We start from the raw sequence: 25,070 nt of genomic DNA, 5'->3' as shown, positions 1-25,070 counted from the left end.
AATGTTATTAAATATCTATTATTTTCAATTTTAATATGTTCTTCAATGAACAAAAAAACAAACATTTAGCTCAAAACAAACTCTCAGGCAATGATGTTCCAATAATAATGGATATACACTCTAAACCGAGATTAATACACCAAGTCTGCCTGTACCAAGTTAAGAATATGAGAGTTGTTTTCCATTCGTTTGATGTGTATGAGCTTTCCATTTTGAACTTTCCTTGGAGTTTGGTATTTTTGGTATTTTACTTTTCATGTAAGTAAACTTAATCATATAAATAGTCATAAAATAGACTCTTGTCACTTAGATTTTTCATCAAAACAACATAGTAAGGACAGAGAGTTTCAACTGAATCTCCTTTTTCATTTCCACACAGTAATGGTATTTTTGTTTTCAGAAACATTATCAATCAAATGTGATTTGACTGGTTACTATTGGTGATTGCTTCCATAGTTACAGGTAAGCTTCAGCTTGGTGAGCGGTCAGAAAACAATGGAGAATCAGACCTTGCTACCATCTGGTGTCCTCCATGTTGTTGCCATAGATCTAATGCCTTGACAACCACAACATCTCCACTATCTTCTGGTAACTATAAATAATAAAAATATTTAACACTAAAATTAGCGGGCTATCAGCACTTGATATACAAATATTATTTATCATGTTTATTATGGCTCTGTTTCTGCCCAAAAAAAATCTATGGATTACATAAAAAATTCCATTTAAATTTATTTTCGGAATTTTAACAACCTTTTCACAAAAAATATCTTTCTGTTGTAGCGATTGACCAGCTTTCCACATTCTGTATCCACTTTTATTCCATTGTTACAATAAGTTGTCATCCTGCTGGTAGCTTGACTGAGCAGGTTTTATATTGTGTATTTTACTTTTACAACAAATGGTCTAGATAGGCAATGAGGACTGTATGTTAGCCTCTCACACTTTAACCTAACTACATTTTGTGCTTTTTATGTATTTACTCTAAAATCTGATCAACTTAAAATAGTTTAAAATGTAAGAAACAGACAGTACTAAATTAAAGGCAAGATCTACTATCCATTATAGACATTTTTAAAGGCTTTTTGGATAAGTTTATGGTTGTTGCACTTGTGTCTAAAATATTTTCTTTGATTGGTGTGTGAGTGTGGAAAGGGAGATAACCTAATGTATTATGAAACACTGTTTTCAGAGTGACAGAGTTCATATTTTTTGTGCAATAAAATTATAAGTATATAGGATAATAGAGAGATGTGACTACTGTGGAATCATTATTATTCGTTGGATACCAATTTTCATGGGTTTCGTGGGTACAGGTTAACCACGAATACAAATGTTCAATGAATTACAAATTTTCTAGAGGCTTTGTATGCAGAGATTGGCAAATCAACCAAATGAAATATCCAAGAAAATGCTAGTTTTCCTCATTCCACGAAAATTGATACCCACGAAAATAAATGAATTCACAGTATGTGTCTATTAGTCAACTGAAAAAAAAACACAGAAATGACCTCTAGATGTCAACTTACACTCTTCAACATTGATGACTGATTTTTTTGTGGGCATAATTTCTAATGTTAAATATCTTATGCATATTCAGGATTGGAATCTTTAGTTATCTTATACATATTTAGGATGGGAACATTTAATCATCTTATGCATATTCAGGATGGGAACATTTAATTATCTTATGCATATCCAGGATGGGAACCTTTAATCATCTTATGCATATTCAGGATGGGAACATTTAATTCTCTTATGCATATTCAGAAAGGGAATCTTTAATTATATTCAGAATGGGAAAATGCAATTGTCTTATGCATATTCAGGATGTGAACATTTAATTATCTTATATATATTCAGAATGGGAACCTTAAATTATCTTATGCTTATTCAGGATTGGAACCTTTAGTTATCTTATACATATTCAAGTTGTGGACCTTTAATTATCTTATGTATAATCAGGATGGGAACATTTAATTATCTTCTGCATATTTAGAATGGGAAAATTCAATTGTTTTATGCATATTCAGGATGGGAACCTTTAATAATCTTATTCATATTCAGGATGGCATCCTTTATTGTCATATGCATATTTATGATGGGAACATTTAATTATCTTAAGCATATTCAGAATGGGAACATTTATTATCTTATGCACTTGTGTCTAAAATATTTTCTTTGATTGGTGTGTGTGTGTGTGTGGAAAGGGAGATAACCTAATGTATTATGAAACACTGTTTTTAGAGTGACAGAGTTCATGTTTTTTGTGCATTAAAATTTTAAGTATATAGGATAATAGAGATTGGAACCTTTAGTTATCTTATACATATTCAAGTTGTGGACCTTTAATTATCTTATGCATAATCAGGATGGGAAGATTTAATTATCTTCTGCATATTCAGAATGGGAGAATTCAATTGTCTTATGCATATTCAGGATGGGAACCTTTAATAATCTTATTCATATTCAGGATCGGAATCTTTAGTGATCTTATGCATATTCAGGTGGGAACCTTTATTGTCATATGCATATTTAGGATGGGAACATTTAATTATCTTATTCATATTCAGAATGGGAACATTTATTATCTTATGCATATTCAGGATGGGAACATTTATTTATCTTATGCATATTCAGGATGAGAACCTTAAATTATCTTATGCATATTCAGGATGGGAACCTTTAATTGTCTTATGCATATTCAGGATGGAAACCTTTAATTATCTTATGCATATTCAGGATGGAAACTAATGTAAAAAAAATATTAGCAGTTTCAGTAAAGATAGTAAAAAGGATAAAGCTTTGGAAATGTGTACTGCCACCAGAAAAAAAGAGGGTATGTAGACAGAGGTCAGAAATCTGACTTCCAAAAAGACCTGTAAGAGTGGATGTAAAAGTTTCTTTGGCCTGCTTAGGGCATGAATCTTTCCCAAAAAGGGAAATTAGAGTTGATAATCCCATAACAAGGGATCAGCAAACTTAAAACAACCAAGGATCTGCCAGTACCACTAAATATTCTAATGGACACCCAAGACTAGCATTAATGACTTGGGGGACATACACATGTGGCAGGGTTAATCTACGTTGTTTTTTTCTTAACACTTTTCATATTTAAATGCAAAATAATTCCTTACTTTTGATAAATACTTTAACATAGATTCTCTGTTGTTCATACTCAGCAGAGGTCTTTTGAAGGTCAAGAAGATTGCAACAGCTACATGTACAAGAACTGCAAAAGATCCACCAACCACTTTGTCCCATATTCTGAAATCAACAAAACACCAATTTAATTTCAAGTCTATCTAATTAAATCAAAACAGAAAAAAAATAGTTTCACTGCAATTGTTCTCTTAAATAAGAAACTATTTCTTATAATGATTTTGGCTAAATTTAAAAAAATTACTGAGATTTAAAGAATAACTTATCCAAGAATTCAAATATATATGAAAATGTTCAATTAGTCACGGGACAACACATTAGTTCACAAATGTGTGTAGCACATGAGTAAATTACGTGTTGTTCTGTCACAAGTTGATTTTTTTTCGATTTTTGAATTCTTGAATCATTTATCCTTTTTATTATACGACCGCAAAAATTAAAAATTTTTTGGTCGTATATTGGTATGACGTTGGCGTCGTCGTCGTCGTCTGGCGTCGTCCAGCGTCGTCCGAAGACACATTGGTTTTCGCACTCTAACTTTAGTTTAAGTGAATGGATCTCCATGAAATTTTACCATAAGGTTCTATACCACGAAAGGAAGGTTGGGATTGATTTTGGGGGTTATGGTACCAACAGTTAAGGAATTAGGGGCCAAAAAGGGGCCAAAAATAAGCATTTTTGTAACTTCCAGACAATAACTTGTGTGTAAGTGTATGGATCTCTCTGACATTGTACCACAAGGTTCCATATCACAAAGGGAAGGCTGTAATTGATTTTGGGGGTAATTGCCTCAAAATTTTAGGAATTAGGGGCCAAAAAAGGGGCAAAAAACAAGCATTTTTCTAGTTTCATGACAATAACTTGTGTGTAAGTGTTTGGATATTTCTGAAATTGTACTACAAGGTTCCATATCACAAAGGGAAAGCTGGAATTGAGTTTGGGGGTAATTGCCCGAAATGTTTAGGAATTGGGGGCCAAAAAGGGGCAAAAAATAAGCATTTTTCTAGTTTCCAGACAATTACTTGTGTTCAAGTGTATGGATCTCTCTGAAATTGTACTGCAAGGTACCATACCACAAAGGGAAGGCTGGGATTGAGTTTGGGGGTGATGAATCATAAGGGGGTTCAAAAAATTTGGGGGGGGGGATTTTTTTTTTTTTCTTTTTTTTCTTTTTTTTTTTTCTTTTAAAATTTTCCATTTTAAGTTGGTTATTTCTGATTTATATTTAAAAGCAAATAATAATGATATGTGTAAATTATTATATAATAAGTATTGTGCAATAGCAAGAAATTTTCAATTGCACAGTATTGCACAATAGCAAGAAATCTTCAATTGCACAGTATTGCGCAATAGCAAGAAATCTTCAATTGCACAGTATTGCGCAATAGCAAGAAATATCCAATAGCACAATATTGCGCAATAGCAAGAAATTGTCAATTGTACAGTATTGCGCAATAGCAAGAAATATTCAATTGCACAGTATAGTGCAAAAGAAGATACTTCGTATAAATTGCTTATTTCTTGATCAATTTCAATGGGGTTTTGTTCTTGAATTCTTGGGGTTCTTTAATATGCTGAATCTAACTGTGTATTAAGTTTTTGGATTTTGGGCCCCGTTTTTAAATTGGTCCACATTGAGGTCCAAAGGGTCCAAAATTTAACTTTGTTTGATTTCATCAAAAATTGAATTATTGGGGTTCTTTGATATGCAGAATCTAACTGTGTATTTAGATTCTTAATTTTTGGTTCCGTTTTCAAATTGGTCTACATTAAGGTCCAAAGGGTCCAAAATTAAACTTAGTTTGATTTTAACAAAAATTGAATTTTTAGGGTTCTTTGATATGCTGAATCTAAACATGTATTTAGATTTTTGATTATGGGCCCAGTTTTCAAGTTGGTCCAAATCGGGGTCCAAAATTAAACTTTGTTTGATTTCAACAAAAATTGAATATATGGGGTTCTTTGATATGCCAAATCTAAACATGTATTTAGATTTTAGATTTTTGGCCTAGTTTTCAAGTTGGTCCAAATTGGGGTCCAAAATTAAACTTTGTTTGATTTCAACAAAAATTGAATATATGGGGTTCTTTGATTTGCTGAATCTTACCATGTATTTAGATTTTTTATTTGTGGGCCCGCTATCAAATTGGTTCATATTAAGGTCAAAAGGGTCCAAAATTAGACTTTGTTTGATTTCATCAAAAATTGAATTATTGGGGTTCTTTGATATGCCAAATCTAACCGTGTTTTTAGATTTTTAATTTTGGGTCCCGTTTTTTAAATTGGTCTACATTAAGGTCCAAAGGGTCCAAAATTAAACTTAGTTTGATTTTAACAAAAATTGAATTCTTGGGGTACTTTGATATGCTGAATCTAAACATGTGTTTAGATTTTTTATTATGGGACCAGTTTTCAAGTTTGTCCAAGTTGGGGTCCAAAATTAAACTTTGTTTGATTTCAACAAAAATTGAATATATGGGGTTCTTTGATATGCTGAATCTAACCATGTATTTTGATTTTGGACATTGGACCATAATAGGTAAATTAAAAAAATTGAAGTTCCTAAACCACATTCTTTCTGTATCAGAAACCTATGCTGTGTCAAATATTTAATCACAATCCAAATTCAGAGCTGTATCAAGCTTGAATGTTGTGTCCATACTTGCCCCAACTGTTCAGGGTTCGACCTCTGCGGTCGTATCAAGCTGCGCCCAGCGAAGCATTTTATTACCTTGACCATGGACTTATATTGATTGAAATAGTGTAGAAAATGATAGAAACAATATTTTTTTCTACACATTATCAATTTATTTTGATGCAAAATCATCAACAACACCTGAACACCCATTGTTGCATGACGTCGGAGGAGTCAAATTGTCAGATTTACTTCAATTGTGAAATTATTGGTTTTTATTTCACTGGAAAATCAAGGTAAATCATTGCCAACAATCTTATAAAATTTATCAATTCAACTCTGACAGATCTTCATTATAGGTAATGATAGAAGTGATATAAAATTATAAAAAAAATCACAAATTTTTATGAATATAGGGCACATTACATACAAAACGTTTTCCCTTCGTTCAACAGAGTTGTCACTTTACAGTTTCTTTTCTGAGTTCAAATATTTCAAGTCGATAATCTACCGAGGTAGTGAAACATAATATTTTACATTGCAAAATAAATTGAAAGTAACAGAGTTCACTTGTTGATCCGATAAATTAACTCTTGGGTTTAGATTGGACAAATTACCGTAAAAACATCATTTTGTTTTAAGCCAGTTGATATTTATATATTGAACAATTAATGAACCTGATATTGCTCACTGAGTAGGTCATAAAAGATTCTAATTGTAGTAAAATCGTCTTTGTTGAAAAAACAAAAATTATGACCTGACCGGACTATAATTAAAATACAAAATCAAAGCACTGTAAGCGCTGTAGGCAGTTAACCAAAAACCAAAGCAAACGTAATTATGAAAACTGTGGCAATGTTGCTTCAATTTTCTTTTAAGATTTGAAAGAACAAACATTAAACATTCGTATATTGTACATTTATGTTCATTAAATGAATTGATTATTAAGGCAAATTAATTAATATTTCATCAAGGTTTTCAAAAGCAACTCATATATCAATGTAAATGACCCCCATCTTCACCCCAAAGTGCATGATGTTACTCCATACCAAGTTTGGAATAAAATGACAGGTGATTATAAAACAGTTGGTCAAACATTCTCGGGCTTAACACTGCTTGAAAGATTTATATGTTTTCTTTAAAATGAGCCATAAATGAAAATTATTATAGGCCCAGAAATAATTTAATAAACAATTAAAGTAAATTCAATAATCTAGACTCATTTTTTGGATCAAAATTTTTTTATAATAAACAAGAAATAATTGTAACAGGATGCCGTTACGAAGTCTCCCAAACAAAGCCCCCATAATTCGTCATTCCCATGGTCTCCTGACATTGGGCAAAGTCCAGTTCATATTGGTTTGGTCTAGTAAAGTGATATGCATATGTGACACCAAGGAGATTGACCCTGTATGTCATTCAAAACTTTTTGAAATGATGAACAGGAATAAATATGGTTTAGGTGTGGGTATCTCGACCGTTTACAAGTTCTCAAACAGGAGGGGGTGGGGTGACCCCAGGGACTCCCCCTATATTTCATTTGATTTGTCATATTGTCCTATACATGAATACATATGGTTTAGGGGTGGGGATCTCGACCATTTCCAAGTTCTCAAACAGGAGGGGTGGGGTGACCCCAGGGACTCCCCCTATATTTCATTTGATTTGTTATATTGTCCTATACATGAATATATATGGTTTAGGGGTGGGGATCTTGGCTGTTTACAAGTTCTCAAACAAGAGGGGGTGGGGTGTCCCCATGGACTCCCCCTATATTTCATTTGATTTTTTATATTGTCCCATACATGAATATATATAGTTTAGGGGTGGGGATCTCGACCATTTCCAAGTTCTCAAACAGGAGGGGGTGGGGTGACCCGAGGAACTCCCCATACATTTCATTTGATTTGTTATATTGTCCCATACATGAATATATATGGTTTAGGGGTGGGGATCTTGACTGTTTACAAGTTCTCAAACAGGAGGGGCGGGGGTGTCCCTAGGGACTCCCCCTATATTTCATTTGATTTGTTTTATTGTCCCATACATGAATGTATATGGTTTAGGGGTGGGGATCTCAACCATTTCCAAGTTCTCAAACAGGAGGGGTTGGGGTGACCCCAGGGACTCCCCATATATTTCATTTGATTTGTTATATTGTCCCATACATGAATATATACGGTTTAGGGGTGGGGATCTCGACCGTTTACAAGTTCTCAAACAGGAGGGGGTGGGGTGACCCCAGGGACTCACTCTATATTTCATTTTTGATTTGTTTTATTGTCCCATACATGAATATATATGGTTTAGGGGTGGGGATCTTGACTATTTCCAAGTTCTCAAACAGGAGGGGATGGGACGACACTGGGGACTCCCCCAAATTATTTTCATTTGATTTCTTTAATTGTCCCATTCAAGTATATATATTGTTTAGGGGTGGGGATCGCGACGGTTTACAAGATAAAAGTACATTTTCAAATTAAAGGGGGTTGGGATGACCCCCAGGGACTCACCCTATATTTTGGTTGATTTTTTGTATTGTCCTGTTCTCATTACTGAAGACTGCATGTGTCTATCACCTACTGTTTTCGAGAAATAGTCATTTGAAAATTTTAAAAAATAAAATCCCATAGGGTTCTATAGTAAACCCCTCCCTTCTTCAGGCCCCTCCAAATACCCCTAAATAGACCCCAATGCACAAACAAAAGATAAATGGCTCCGCTAGACATGTTAGTCTAATATTTTATGAAACCCTAAGTAAATCTGACAAACGGTCAAAGTTGTCTTCCTAGACGGTTTGAGTGGATTCGGTCCGACTTGTCTCGGGGACGAGTTGTCCACATTACTTAAAACATCCCATCAACGTCGATTTCCACATCTGTTTTCATGACCTCGTTTCATTCATAAAATAACAACAACCTTATTTGGCAAGATAAGTTAGAAATTACCACCCACTTATATAACTTTATTTCCTCTATCATAGAGATTTGTTGTACATGAACAATATTCCTGCGCATTTTGCCATTTGGGAAATATAAACGACTTGTAATTACCGATTTTCGGCGATGAAATATTTCATACAATTGTTCTTTGACATCGTAGCCAAAAGCACAGGGGATAATAAACTACGTACGGATTTCTATTGAGCACTACTTCCTATGTGCAACTTCAAAAGTTTTGGGTAGTTCGACGATCATTTAAGGTTTTTCTGGTCATATTTTTTGTATTCCAGAAATAAAAGTATTAAAAAAATGTCCAATTAGTTATAAATAACATAATAGCCAGCTAGATAATAACAATGGCACGTATTTCAGCATTTATTGGGTAGAACACAAATCTAGGGTGCTCGCATAAGGCAGCTTAACTGCCTAATAAGTGTTTTATTCGTATTTTTATACGTTTGTACGTTTTATTTCAAATGACAATGACATGGGGCAAATACATACAAGAATAATTATCTTATTTTGAATGAAAATGTCACATTTTCATCTGTCAAAGAAAGGAAATTTTAATACTGTGTTTTAAAGCACACAGGTGCAATCAAGATTGATTAAATGTACAAAGGTAATAAATCTGGCTAATCCGATTATGTTGTCACACGTCATTAATTTTCAGTACACCCGATGGGCAATAAACCAATTAACAGCCACACGATGTTGGGAGAGAATCTTTGGAGGAAATTGGGAGTATAATCTGTGATTCGCGGTGTGACACCGCTACACTCCGAAATCCGTGATTAGAGTTCGCGATTACAAACTCTCTGTGCGTACTGTAGTATTTCTATTTTAATATTTCTGAGTGCAAAGAAGTTATCAAAAAGTCAAAACCTTTCCATGGATGTATTGGGTAAAATATCAGCAAATCCTGATAGAAACCAGGCTCTGAGTGGTAGTATACTGAACATGTCATGTTGATTCAAGTGCTGCCAAATCTTGGGATCCTCTTTCTTCAGGCTGTTCACAGCTTTTTCTGTCTGTAAAGAATAATAATACGCTATTGATAGATTGTATACCCATTTTATATATAGGTCTCAACTTTTGTCATTATAATAATTTGTGTCATATTGTTTTAAATTTCCAATTTTTTTATACAATGTTATACAACACGCTGACAAAATGATGTCAAACAAGGGTTTTTGCAGTTATCAGTGTCACTGTTAAATCTATCAAGGGGCATAACTCCTGACCAGCAAAAATAAAAATCATCATACTCAATCTTGACCTCCATTTTGTAATAAGAAACCATTACAACATCAGATCATTTGTAATGTATTAGATCTAGAAGTCCCAATTTTTTGCAACTGGAATTGACATATAAGGTCTTTTCCATATAGGATTAAACCCCTAAGGCTGAACCGCAACGTGAACACCATCAAAATCAAACTTCACCTTCTTTTTTTTCATCAGTCACCTACCACAGTTATAAAAGCATTGATTAAACAGTTCGAAAGCTATTGTACAGAAACAGCTGGAGCTACCAGCAACCTAGAAGCTGTGTGTGTGCTAGTATTCAACCCAAAATCAATAACCAGATCTCTTCTTGTATAAACTTGTTAAAATTAAGTTTTTTTTTCATTCAATGATACTTTGTCTCTAACATTTCTAACAAAATGCAAGAATTTTTTTTTCTAAAAACTATTACAGCTATTAGAGTCATAAGAATTCATTAAAACATCTGCTAATCTCTAATAAAATAAATATTCAGTAAGAACAGTGCAAACTGCAGTTTTATGACTTTGTCCCTTATATTTATATCAACATTTTTACACAGAGACAATTACAAACATTACAAACCAGACTCAAAATTGGCTCTTTCCATTTCAGAAAATATTCATAAAACTTTTTGGCAATCCAGTAAACATTAATATCGTCTTCCTCAATATTACTTAAAGCTTCGGAGATAGAAAACAAAGCCATATCATCTGGGTCCACCTGAAAATACAGAAATAATATAAACACTCATACAGCACAGAGATCTTATAAGTATTTACAATTTTGTGGCACTTTGTCTTAATTTTTCATAATTTTGATAGTATAAAGGAAATGTTGAAATTAAAATGGCAATATTTAAACATGTTACCTAGATTCAAACTATTCAAAGTCCATGAGCTATGACTGAAGATGCAGTGTCATATAACCTCTAAGGAACTGAGAATTGTAAATACTTATAATACTGCACACCAAATACCATTGACTGATCCTTAATAGTTCCCTTTTCACTAATGCTTTAGACATTTTACTCTGGATTCATTTATTCTTTTGGATAAAAAATGTTGGTGGATTAAAGAAAAATTTTATTTTCATAAATATTTGATTTTGTGGCAGCACGTGCAAAAACATTCATAAAACCTTCAATAAAATGTGTGTTTCAATAAACATTAATATTTGTGGTTTAATTATTTCAATGACATCCATGAAAATTGGTTCTACACCAACATGACCAATAAAAATGATTTGATTTTGATTTTTGGTGTTTTAACGCCACTTTTAAGCACCGCTTTTGGGCTATTTCGTGGCGGCCAGTTTTTATTGGTGGAGGAAGCCGGAGTGCCCAGAGAAAACCACCGACCTTTGATAGGAAAACTGACAATCCTAGTCAATTAAGATTGGAGTCGAGTGCACCCGCACGAGCGGGGTTTGAACTCACAACCTCAGTTTTGACTGGCTAGTGATTACAGTAGTAACTAATTAGACCACTCGGCCACCGAGGCCCCCCAATAAATATGAAAAGCATGCCTAGATACTTCTTTGTTAAATATGAAAGACAGTTATAGCAAAAATATCCTTCGTGTAATTTTCTCTTTAGAATCATGCAAGAAAAATGCACGAATAAAATATCTAGAATACAGGTTTGTTACTAGAAATTATGAAATCTTAAATTTAAAACTTAACAGCACAATTATTGAATATTCTATGACAATCTTTCATAAACTGTTATCACAGAGATATGTCTCGCCTTTTTGTAATTTTGATAATGCAAATGTTGAAATTAAAATAGCAATACTTTAACATGTAAGTTATGCAAATACTCCAAGTCGATGAACCATGACTGAAGGAACATGGCTAAACAATCTCCATGGAATGAGATGTGCCAATGCTAATACAACTGCATACCAAATACCATTGACTTATTGTAAGTCGTTCCCTTTAAACAAACCTAAACACAAACATTAACTTGTAAACTATGTAAAAGTTTCAAAGTCAATGAACCATGATCAGGGGTGGGGCTATATAATCTCCATGGAAACGATTCTTGCAAATGCCAATAAATTTGCATACCAAATATCATTGACTTAACATTAGCAGTTCATCTCAAACTGATCTAATCACAAACTAATACATGTAAAGTAAGCAAAAGTTTCAAAGTAAATAGACCATGACTGAGGGGGCGGGGCCAAATATTCTCCATGGAAATGAGATGTGCAATTGCTTATACAACTGATTACCAATTAACATTGGCCTACCACTAATGGTTCCCCTTGAACTGACCTAATCACAAACTAATACATGTTAACTTAGCAAAATTTTCAAAGTCTATAGACCATGACTAACGGGGCGGAGCCAAATAATCTCCATGGAAATGAGATATGCTAATGCTTATACAACTGCATACCAAATATCATTGACCTACCACTAGTGGTTCCCCATAAATTGACCTAATCACAAACTAATACATGTTAACTATGAAAAGTTTAAAAGTCAATAGACCTTGACTGAGGGGGCGGGGCCAAATAATCTCCATGGTAATGAGATGTGCCAATGCTAATACAACTGCATAACAAATATCATTGACCTACCACTAGTGGTTCACCATGAACTAGACCTAATCACAAACTAATACATTGTTGACGCCGTCGCCACCGTCGCCGACACCGGAAACAGCATACCTATGTCTTGCTTTTTGACTCCGTCAAGGCGAGACAACAAAGAGACAGCATTTTTTACAATATATATTAGCCAGAAGTACTTCATCCAATATTAAATTAGTACTTGCTGTTAAAGCAGGGGTAATATAAACTTACTAATTCTTGTTCTTCAAAAGTCAGCATACCAGTTTCTAATTTGTACATTTTCAGAACCAGTAATCCTGCAGTGGTAGAGTTATCTACCCTTCTCATCAATTGTAGGGCATGAAGTAAATCATTATATTGTTGCTTTCTTTGGTCCATCACAAAATCATGAGATCCTTGACTACATGGTAAAATACCTAATAATGTAAAATGCCAATAATTTATAACATGAAACTGTTTTGTTGATTATCATTTTTTTTTCTCAGAAAAGTACTTTATTTTCATTCAGGATACATGGGATACACTACAAATGACTGTTCACACTATTTTACTTGAATTAAAAAGCACATTGGGTGCTACTAGTGGAGTAAAAACTGCTCACCCTTCTGGAGGGTCAGGACGGGGTTTAAAGAATAGAGAATAATGAGCCAAAACTACAGAAAAGTTGGCTATAAAAATAAAGATTAGTGTTAAAAAGGCTGAAAAGTAAAGAATAGAAAATCATGGGGAGCTAAAATATAAAGAATAGAAAATAATGGGCAAAATTTATAAAGAATAGAGATAAATGGTTTAAACAATAAAGAAAAGAATGCAGAATTGAAGGACCCCACCCCCCTATCCAGATCCTTCTTCTGGACTCCCTGAGAGCCTGAGAATTTTTTTTTCCGTTGGTGGGACACAAGTTGCTCAATTTTTACTTGTATGTGACATGTTTTGTGGACTTCTGTCTGTCAGGTTCTCATTTAATTCATGGTTCATCTAGTAAACTTATCTTAATTGCTCTTTGTACATAATTAAAAATATAGACTGCATAACGAACAGGGATATGATAAAATTTTAATTCAACAAATTACCGAAGATAACTTTCCATAAATATATTCTGTACTTTGCTGGCACTGGGAACATCAGACAGAATTGTCGTAATTTGTCAACATTTAATGGATGCTCGTTCAGTAGTATTTCAATGGATTTTTTCTCTTCTACTCCTCCTATTCCAAACTTCTTATAGTAGTATGTACGGAAATTTCTCTCATCTGACATCTTTACTTCACAATGTGATAAATATGAGAATTATCTCCCTTAGACCATCACTAACCACAGTTTTGACAGTAAAGATTCAAGCAAACTGTAAAATTTTGAAAACATTATAATTAGATATGGCAATAGAGATTTCCATAGTAGAAAACAGCAAGATTTTTACAAATGTGAAAAATATCTTAATAAATTTCAACCATCAATATGCCTGTCTAAGAGGTGGATGCAGATCTACAGTTTAACTGTGGATTCATATATTTTCATGGGTAAAATTTTTTGTGGATTGTGGAAAAATTGTATTGTCATGGATATTTGATTTTGTAGATTTGTTACTGTCTGCGTACAAGCCTGTAGAAAATTTGTGCAACATTTAACATTTAAATTTGTCTTTCACCAGATACCCAGGAAATCCACAAAATTTGTATCCCACGAATATAATGAATCAACAGTACATGTATCATGGTTATTAATATACTGAAGTTTCAATAATTTTTGCCATTTAGTGAACTATTTATTATTAAATAATTCTTGTTTGATAACACAATACATACAGAGTCATTACAATAATTTGGGGATATTTTTTCTATGAAAAATTTCAATCACAAATAATTTGTATAATGATATTTTAACAGTAAAATATATCTTTGAAATGACAAAAACAGTCATGTTTTACTTTCATTAATGTCATCCTTTTAACTAAAACTGTGCAAAAACATTTTTTGTTATTCTAAAGTTGTCTTTGTGTTCCTTTCCTAGAAATGTCTCTCTTGAAGGCAAATACGAAGAAAAGGATGTTAAATGTCATTAGGATGAATAATACCAGAGTTTTGAGGTATGTGCAAATGTTAAAATATGCATTGAAAGTATTAAAGTCAATAGACCATGACTAAGGAGCAGGGCCAAATAATCTCCATGGAAATGAAATGTCCCTGTGCTTGTTCAACTGCATACCAAATACTATTGACCTACAAACAAATGTACCACTAGTAGTTCCGGGGGAATCCACGTAATTTGTTTTAGACTTCAGTGTTCTCCCCAGGCCGATATGACACTGCGGTTCTGGTGGTTGCTTATTTATTTGAGACATGATATTTACTGTTATTGGACAATGATCTGATACTGTTGGCTCAAATTTATTAACTGAAAAATTTATGATACTTGGCAAGAACCCAGAGCTGCAAATACAGTAGTCATCAATAGAAATTCCATTATGATTAAAAAATGTAACTTTTCCCTTAGAATCTCCTAAAGTTCTTCCATTTAAAATTCTTAATTGAGCAGAAATGCATAACTCGATTAATTGTTTACCATAACTGTTGGTGTTTTGTGAAATTTCAGTACTTCTTGATTTAAGCACAGCATCTGCTATGTAATTAATAGGGAGAAAATCATCTAGGCTGTCATCAATTTCATTTGTAATACTGTGGATTCATTATTATTCGTTGGATACCAATTTTCGTGGATTTCTTGAGTACAGGTGAACCACGAATTTAAATGTTAAACGAATTACAAATTTTCCATAGACTTGTATGCAGACTTTAGCAAAACCACGAAATAAAATATCCACGAAAGTGTAAGTTTTCCTCAATCCACGAAAATTGGTACCCACGAAAATAAATGAATCCACAGTATAGTCAGACTCACTAACATTGATATGGGCATTCAAATCTCCAATTAAAGCAATATTACCCTCTAAAGAAAATTTTGTAATATCTTGCTCTAGTTTTTCAAACATTTGTTTATCACAATTAGTTCGCATAGTGTATGATGAGTTACTGGGGGGTATATACATGGAGCAGATGAATAGATTTTTCTCAAAGCCAAAATAATTTTTGTCAAGTTTAAACCACATCATGTCACTCATTGTTTTATCAATTAATTTAACACCTTGCAAAATTTCCTTTTTAATCAAAGTGGCTAAACCACCCAATACTCTATTAGTTTCAGACTGTCTGCAGTTAGTAAAACATTTGTATCCATTATAAAATAAAATATCCTTTGAGGAGGCATGTGTCTCTGATAAGCATACAATATCAGATGTCATTATTTTACTAAAATTTCATCATCTAGTTTAAATAACCTGTCTCCACTTAATTTTCTAAATAAACCATTTACATTCCATGAAGTAATTGATAAATTTCTTGACACTTTAATACACATAGTTTTGTGTTTAAAAAAACAAACAAACATCATGAACAAGGATAGGGTTCTTAGACTTATTAAGAAGGGATATAGTTACGATACTGTTGTCAGGTCATTAAAGATTGCATATTTTGGCATTAATATTGATTCACTTATAGGGTCTTTGCATCGGCACTAAACACATTTATTTAAAAACCAGTTGTTGGCATGACACGGGTTTTGTTCTTCTCATATATGTTATGATGGTATGATACTAAACCCCTAACGGGAAGGATTGTGCCTGATATTCATATGATGAAGACATAATCTTTCAATCAGTTTAATTGAAGTCTGGAGCTGGCATGTCAGTTAACTGCTAGTAGTCTGTTGTTATTTATGTATTATTGTCATTTTGTTTATTTTCTTTGGTTACATCTTCTGACATCAGACTCGGACTTCTCTTGAACTGAATTTTAATGTGCGTATTGTTATGCGTTTACTTTTCTACATTGGCTAGAGGTATAGGGGGAGGGTTGAGATATCATAAACATGTTTAACCCCGCCGCATTTTTGCGCCTGTCCCAAGTCAGGAGCCTCTAGCCTTTGTTAGTCTTGTATTATTTTTAATTTTAGTTTCTTGTGTACAATTTGGAGTTTAGTATGGCGTTCATTATCACTGAACTAGTATATATATTTGTTTAGGGGCCAGCTGAAGGACGCCTCCGGGTGCGGGAATTTCTCGCTGCATTGAAGACCTGTTGGTGACCTTCTGCTGTTGTCTGTTCTATGGTCGGGTTGTTGTCTCTTTGACACATTCCCCATTTCCATTCTCAATTTTATTCTTAACCTAATTAACTAATGCAATTAGCAAATGTATAATTCTTTTAAAATTGTATCAACTGTTCATTGCTGTACCACAATGAAATATGTTTTGTATTAGTTAGAACTACTTTATTCATAGCAAAAATTCAAATAAAAGCTTTCAAAATAAACAGCTAGAGTTATCCCTCTTTAACTAGCAAATAGATTAATGATTAAGAGAGAAAAACCAAAAAATATAAAATAAATTTACTACTAAGAAATCTAGAATTTACATCTTTTTAATTCCTCTATGTAAAAAGAAAATGGGACTTTAAAGTATTTTTTCTTTCTTAAAGTACACAAGACCCTCTGGCCTCAATCAACAACATGTATATATCTTAAATCTAAAAGAAAAAAAAAATCTTTTTAACAATTACTATTACAATTGTCTTCACACTTTTTGTGCAATGATTGAGAATAATTGAATCAGTATGACTTAATGACATTTAAGTACATTAGCTAAAGCGGATGCAATACTGGTCGCAGTATTACAGTTTTTAAAGGAGGGTGTTTTAATGATCCCTCAAACTACAGAGGTATAGCACTTTCTAGCTGCTTAGGAAAATTTTTCTCAAGAGTTTTATATAATCGTTTAGAAAAGTATTCTGAAACTAATAAAATTATTTGTCGTGAACAGATTGGATTCAAAAAAGGATGCAGAACTAGTGATCACATTCTAACTTTAAAAACTATTATTGATAAAGCTTTTAAATCAAACAAAAGAATATATGCATGTTTTATTGATTTTAAAAAAGCTTTTGACACTATAAATAGAGAGGCCCTGTTACATAAACTTGCTGAATATAACATAAATGGACCATTCCTCAATATTCTAAAAGATATGTACAAAGAAGTTTTATTTGCAGTTAAAGTCACTGAAGGCATTACTAAGATGTTTCCTTCCACAGTTGGAGTAAAACAAGGCTGCATTACCTTATTTTCTTTTTATATAAATGATTTAACCTCCATGTTTGATAACTCATGTGATCCTGTAACATTACATGACATAAAATTGTCTAGTCTTTTATATGCTGATGACTTAGTATTAATATCAGAATCTTCAGAAGGTTTACAAAATTGTCTAAACAAGTTAAACACTTATTGTGAAAAATGGAACTTGACTGTCAATCTTGACAAGACGAAAACAATGATATTTAATAAAAGTGGTAAAAAACTTACTAAAGACAAGTTTGTATTGAATAATGAAGTAATCGAATGCTGCACAGAATATAAATATTTAGGTATACTATTCAAGCCATCAGGAATTTTCACTAATGCTGTAAATCTCCTCTGTAAAAAAGCTTCAAAGGCATTGTTTTGTATTAAAAAAATCCTTTACTCAGATAAGATGGATGTTTTTTCCCATATGAAACTTTTTAATTCTTGTGTTAGTCCAATGTTACTGTATTGTAGTGCGATATGGTCACTAAATATTGTGAAGAACAACAAAACTCTTGAATCTCAATACTTATCAATGGAATCAGTAAAACTCCAGATCAAATTTGCGAAAAGTCTTCTTAATGTTAATTCAAAGGCAGTAAATACAGCTGTATTAGCTGAATTGGGAATGTACCCTATTGGTATACAGGCCCTTAAGTCTTCTGTAGGATTTTGGTTACATATTTTAAATTCAAATGAAAATGAGTCTTTATTATATAATGTTTATAAAGTTAACAAGCAGTTAAATGATGGATTTGCTTCAAAAATTAAAATGCTACTATCAAAATTGAATTTCACTCATGTTTGGGAAAATCAACATACCTATTCTAAAAAACGATTACTTTTAGCCCTCGTGAAGAAGCTCAATGAAAATTACATTATATTTTGGAAAAATTGTCTCTTTAATGATGATAATTCAATAAATGGAAATAAACTAAGAACCTACAGAAAATTTAAAGTAAAGTATGAACTAGAAAAGTACCTTTTATTGAATTTAGATAAAAATGTTACAAAAAATTATGCCAAAATAAGAATAAGTAATAGTATGCTGGCTGTTGAACGCGGTAGATACAACAAAACAGCCTTGGAAAATAGAATATGTCCTTTATGCCATAAAGAGGTGGAAGATGAATACCATTTTATCATAACATGTACAGAAATTAATAAAACTAGGATCTAAATGTTTAATGAAATTTCTAGTATTGTCCCCAGTTTTAATTCAATGAGTAAAGAAAACAAATTTGATTTTATATTTTCTTGTGAAGAATGTGATATTTTACTTATCACTGTTAACAATATAAGTGAAATGTATAATGAGAGAAACAATTATAATGTCAATATATGAACTGTGTGTGATTGGTGGCTCAACTTATAATGTTATATATAATCATAATATTTGAATTGATAATTTTACAGAGGAGGCATGCTGTCAAAAATAGTATAATACTTAATATTAATAATCTTTATTTTTTTTTTTTCAATGCTACATGTTTGTATTGTTTAATGTCTATCGTTTTGTCATTAATATGCCTGTCTGTCTGTCTGTCTGTCTGTTTGTTTGTTTTGTTTTGGTTTTGTATTGGTTTGTTTATTTAGTAACAATCCTATTGTTTGGATTTTAAACTAATAAAATTCTTATTCTTATTCTTATTCTCATGATAAATTTAAATACACATTGCTAAAGATATTTACGGTGAAAACTATGAATGAAAGTATTAGTAGTTGAAAAAATTAAAATAAAGTTTGATTAAAGATAAGGAGGAGTGATTTACTTTAATAGAAAGTGAAAAAATGTTGCTTGCAAGGTAAATTCGTCTGAAACTGTCATATTTTTAGAAATAAAATGATTATTGAACATTGATCGTGAATCCGTGCGTCGGGAAATATGTGACAATCAACACGGGTACAGAATCACCGCAGCTTCTGTATAATGTCACTGGTAAATAATTTCAATGGTTTTAACTTTAATGAATTTGTAAAGTTTCGTTTATATCTATCTGCCAAAGATAGGATTAAACAATAATACGCACGGAAGCATAATGTGAAACTAATGAAACTGGTCAGCTGTTCATTTATAAAAAAAATTTGTTTTAAAAAGTTGTATACCAAATATCTTAACCATATTCGATTTTATTAATTCTGAATGAACATGTTCTCTGCAAATAACAAAGGGGTGAATTATGAGCAAAAGGTAGATGATGGAAGTAGAAGTTTTTTTCAGACCAATGACTTCTAATGAAAAGGGGAATACACCTCCGTCTACACTGTCAGTATAAGCAGATTTCATTGCTTCTCCTAATCCCAACCAAGCTCAAGTTTTAGCAATTGATAAAAGCAAGTACTATGTTTCTGGTTTCAATGACAAGTGGCTGACTGAGTTTTCATGGCTTAGAAATGTTAAAGGCGGTATAAGCAAAAGTTATTGTGAGTGGGGGTTTAATTTTTAACCCTGAAGAGGATAAAGACAAAGTTGAGGAACAGACTGTCCAACAAAATAACACTATCTTGAAACAATATCCCTAGAAGGAGCAGAGAGTAGAGATGAATATTTATATTTTGACTTCTTTAATCATGTTAATTGACTGACTATAAATAACTTTTGTGTTTAAAATCAATTTATTTCATATACATATTCTTGTAATTCATTAATACTCTGCATTATTAAACACATAACACAAAGCATTATAATTCATATTGCATGTCATGATTTATGACTTATTGCTTCAGATCACAAACGTTCACTCTAAAAAAAGAGTTGCGCGCCCTTGAATTTCGCGCCTTAAAAAAATCCTGGGGAGAACACTGGACTTTGTTCTTGATTTTTGCTTGAAATGCAAACCAAAGTTTGTTCTTCTTTTACAAATAGAATGTAGAGCTAAACCTACATGCCTATATGTTGTATTATGTATGTAGAAATGATTATGACGTCTTTAAAAGCTATTTTTATCAAATCATTTTTATACGACCGCAAAAAAATTTTTGTGGTCGTATATTGGTATGACGTTGGCGTCGTCGTCTGGCGTCGTCCGGCGTCGTCCGAAGACACATTGGTTTTCGCACTCTAACTTTAGTTTAAGTGAATGGATCTCATTGAAATTTTACCATAAGGTTCAATACCACAAAAGGAAGGTGGGGATTGATTTTGGAGGTTATGGTACCCACTGTTAAGGAATTAGGGGCCAAAAAGGGGCCAAAAATAAGCATTTTTGTAACTTCCAGACATAACTTGTGTGTAAGTGTATGGATCTCTCTGACATTGTACCACAAGGTTCCATATCACAAAAGGAATGCTGGGATTGATTTTGGGGGTAATTGCCTCAAAATTTTAGAATTAGGGGCCAAAAAAGGGGCAAAAAACAAGCATATTTCCAGTTTCATGACAATAACTTGTGTGTAAGTGTATGGATCTTTCTGAAATTGTACGACAAGGTTCCATATCACAAAGGGAAAGCTGGAATTGAGTTTGGGGGTAATTGCCGAAATGTGTAGGAATTGGGGGCCAAAAAGGGGCCAAAAATAAGCATTTTTCTAGTTTCCAGACAATAACTTGTGTTCAAGTGTATGGATCTCTCTGAAATTGTACTGCAAGGTACCATACCACAAAGGGAAGGCTGGGATTAATGATGGGGGTAATTGCCTCAATATTTTAGGAACAAGGGGCCAAAAAGGGGCAAAAAACAAGCATTTTTCCAGTTTCAGGACAATAACTTGTGTGTAAGTGTATGGATCTTTCTGAAATTGTACTGCAAGGTACCATACCACAGAGGGAAGGCTGGGATTGAGTTTGGGGGTGATGAATCATAAGGGGGTTCAAAAAATTTGGGGGGGGGGATTTTTTTTTTCATTTTTTTTCCTTTTTTTTTTCTTTTAAAATTTTCCATTTTAAGTTGGTTATTTCTGATTTATATTCAAAAGCAAATAATAATGATATGGCAGGAGATACACACCAAACAGGATGTGTAATTATTATATAATAAGTATTGTGCAATAGCAAGAAATTTTCAATTGCACAGTATTGCACAATAGCAAGAAATCTTCAATTGCACAGTATTGCGCAATAGCAAGAAATCTTCAATTGCACAGTATTGCACAATAGCAAGAAATATCCAATAGCACAATATTGCGCAATAGCAAGAAATTGTCAATTGTACAGTATTGCGCAATAGCAAGAAATATTTAATTGCACAGTATTGTGCAAAAGAAGATACTTCGTATAAATTGCTTATTTCTTGACCAATTTCAATGGGGTTTTATTCTTGAATTCTTGGGGTTCTTTAATATGCTGAATCTAACCGTGTATATAGTTTTTGGATTTTGGGCCCTGTTTTTAAATTGGTCCACATTGAGGTCCAAAGGGTCCAAAATTAAACTTTGTTTGATTTCATCAAAAATTGAATTATTGGGGTTCTTTGATATGCCGAATCTAACCGTGTATTTAGATTCTTAATTTTTGGTTCCGTTTTCAAATTGGTCTACATTAAGGTCCAAAGGGTCCAAAATTAAACTTAGTTTGATTTTAACAAAAATTGAATTCTTAGGGTTCTTTAATATGCTGAATCTAAACATGTTTTAAGATTTTTGATTATGGGCCCAGTTTTCAAGTTGGTCCAAATCGGGGTCCAAAATTAAACTTTGTTTGATTTCATCAAAAATTGAATTCTTGGGGTTCTTTGATATGCTGAATCTAACCATGTATTTAGATTTTGGATTTTGGACCATAATAGGTGAATGTCCAATTTAAAATTTTTAAGTTCTTAGACCACATTCATTCTGTGTCAGAAACCTATGCTGTGTCAAATATTTAATCACAATCCAAATGCAAAGCTGTATCAAGCTTGAATGTTGTGTCCATACTTGCCCCAACTGTTCAGGGTTCGACCTCTGCGGTCGTATCAAGCTGCGCCCTGCGGAGCATTTTATTTTATATGAAGTGATGCCTTTAATTTCTAAGACATAAAGAGTCATCACAGAAAAAATATAAAATAGCTTTTAAAGATGTCAAAATTAAAGACACATTTCAAATTCATACACTTTCCCGTACATATCCTTTGTTACAGTGTTTTATGTTATTACGTCCAAGTAAAAACCAATACGTCAGTTAGCAGGGCTGCCAAGTCTTACTCATTTAGCGTGAGACTCGCGCATTTTCATGCTTATTTGGCGGCATTTTCCTTTGATCTATTGTTTTTTCTCTTTGATCTTTACGTTTTTAGCCAAATCTCACGCATTTGCATTATTAAAAGTTGGCAGAACTGAGTTAGTTAAATCTGTCATGTGACTTCAATCACCACATGACAAATTGTAGACATCCTCACTTCCATTACATGTTGAGCGATCGGGTGAAAAAGTTTGATCTTATACTGCACAAAATATTTGGGAAATTAAAATCTAATAAGTTGGTCACCCTCCCTTCAGTTGTACTGGAATTAAGACTATGTGCTTATGGAAGCTTTCACGTCGATCCGGCCCAACGTCGATCCGGCCCAACGTCGATCCGGCCCATATTTAAAGTCGATCCGGCCCAATACAAAAATATATTTATAAGGAATAAAAATAAAGATATATATTAATTGTAATTCATAAATGTTTATGAATTTTATTATAATGTTAAAGGTGTACGGTAAAAAAAAATTGGCCTTTGACAAATATTTTCTGCAGATGAGTTTAAAACAACTATGTTGATTATGTTTTCATTACAAGTTTTCAAGATTAATGGATATAATTATAATAAAAACGTATATAACAGAATGTTTAGTACAATCAACAGACATCAACATTAATCAGCAGTAATTAGCATTTTCTTTCAATTGTCTGTGATCTTTACAAGTCTTTCATCCTGTGTAATAACAAATAGTTACATACACAACGGTACAAGCCGATCCCCAAGCTGATACATACAAACTTCGTTTTTGTTTTTAGTTCTTAAAACTTCTCAAATGGCATCAAACTCCACTTCTACAAGATGGTTCCAGCGCTCATCAAGGAAGCCAAAACTGTTTCGAGGCAAGTGCGTCTGGTAGATGAACAGAGTCTTGCCCGTTGGCAACGCACCAACACTGTGTATCATCGCCACCGGAAATTGGGTACTAACGAAGCGGAGAGAAATGAAAAAAAAAGTAAACAAGGTAAGAATTCATTCAATTTAAAGCATTTCTACTGATTTGACGAGGGTACCGCTTAAGAAATGATTTTCTGATATATAATTCTTTAAATTATTAGGCCGATAAGTACAAAATTAAGACAAAATTTTGTGTTATACTCCAAAACTTGCCACTTAGTACCTGAAAATTTCGAGGTCGATTGTCCTCTGTCGCCCCATTGACAAGATATTCAACTGTTTTTCATTATTTTTCCAGACACGTTTTTAGATTATGATAGTGTGATAGTGTGACATCATATTATAACTTGTTTTTTTATCTACACACAACTATTCAAATCATTGTCAACTTTAAAAAAATATATTGACTATATTCGATATTACAAAAAAAAAACATGTATTATAGAAGCCTCTGATGTTACCTGAAAAAAAATACAACTAATTATTATATCGACGTGGGCCGGATCGACTTGGGACGGATCGACTTTGAACCGGATCGACTTGGGGACGGAACGACCGGATACCTTATGGAACATAAATTATTTCTAGACTACCCTGCAGAATGACGATTCTGAAAGTGATTGAAACTTTTAATAAGGCAGGGATACAGGTGCACCTTCTATCTGGTAAATGACGTCATAAAGGCGTGCAAAATTGACGATCTTTTCTGGTGAAAGACATGATTCCAGAAATATCTTATTGTTCGAATGATATCATTTGCACTGATTCAGTGATTGACCTGAATAACTGATTTGTAAAATAAAACATCTCTTAAGTGGTCATTTTGGACTAAGCCTAATGCAACTTGGGACTTTGTGTGGACTTGGTCTTAGGCTTACTCTTAGCTCAACATCCTAATTTTGGCAACTTGGAATGTTCAGTGTTACTGTTAGGCATGCACTCGGCACATTTTGTTCTTTTACTACTGAATTATACCTGGAGCTTGCAACAGTCTATTGCTTTATAGAAAAGAGAATGTTGTTTTGATTTTAAACAAAAAATCAGGTAGTGCAAACTGTTTAGCAAGCTGTGGCTGTGCATTGAACAACTCAGAACTGTCATCTGACTGTCCAAATAGTAAGGATGGATAAACCAAGGTGAGTTCCGATAAAATAAATTAGCATCAGTTAAAAACTTTATGTAATAAAAACTTTATTTCAAACATCCCTAGCATCCAGATTTATTTTATTTCGGCTTCTCTTGGATATTTA

At 32.9% G+C, this 25,070-nt stretch overlaps 1 protein-coding gene across 1 annotated transcript; it reads right to left on the bottom strand.

Annotated features, from left to right (window-relative positions):
- On the bottom strand, positions 1-24,942 carry LOC127706040 (TBC1 domain family member 7-like). The gene is made up of 7 exons (XM_052210442.1): positions 24,796-24,942; positions 13,661-13,932; positions 12,819-13,003; positions 10,591-10,728; positions 9,625-9,770; positions 3,138-3,267; positions 1-592 (listed from the first exon to the last, which is right to left on the bottom strand). The coding sequence occupies exons 2-7, from the start codon at positions 13,845-13,847 to the stop codon at positions 470-472; spliced, it is 909 nt and encodes a 302-aa protein (XP_052066402.1). The 5' UTR covers positions 13,848-13,932; positions 24,796-24,942; the 3' UTR covers positions 1-469.
- Between the last annotated feature and the right edge of the window lie 128 nt (positions 24,943-25,070).

Source organism: Mytilus californianus, unplaced genomic scaffold (genome assembly GCF_021869535.1).
Source record: "Mytilus californianus isolate M0D057914Y unplaced genomic scaffold, xbMytCali1.0.p SCAF_6, whole genome shotgun sequence".
Classification (NCBI taxonomy): domain Eukaryota; kingdom Metazoa; phylum Mollusca; class Bivalvia; order Mytilida; family Mytilidae; genus Mytilus; species Mytilus californianus.
The sequence above is the reverse complement of the archived record's forward strand: the minus strand, read 5'-3'. Positions and strand labels throughout refer to the sequence as shown.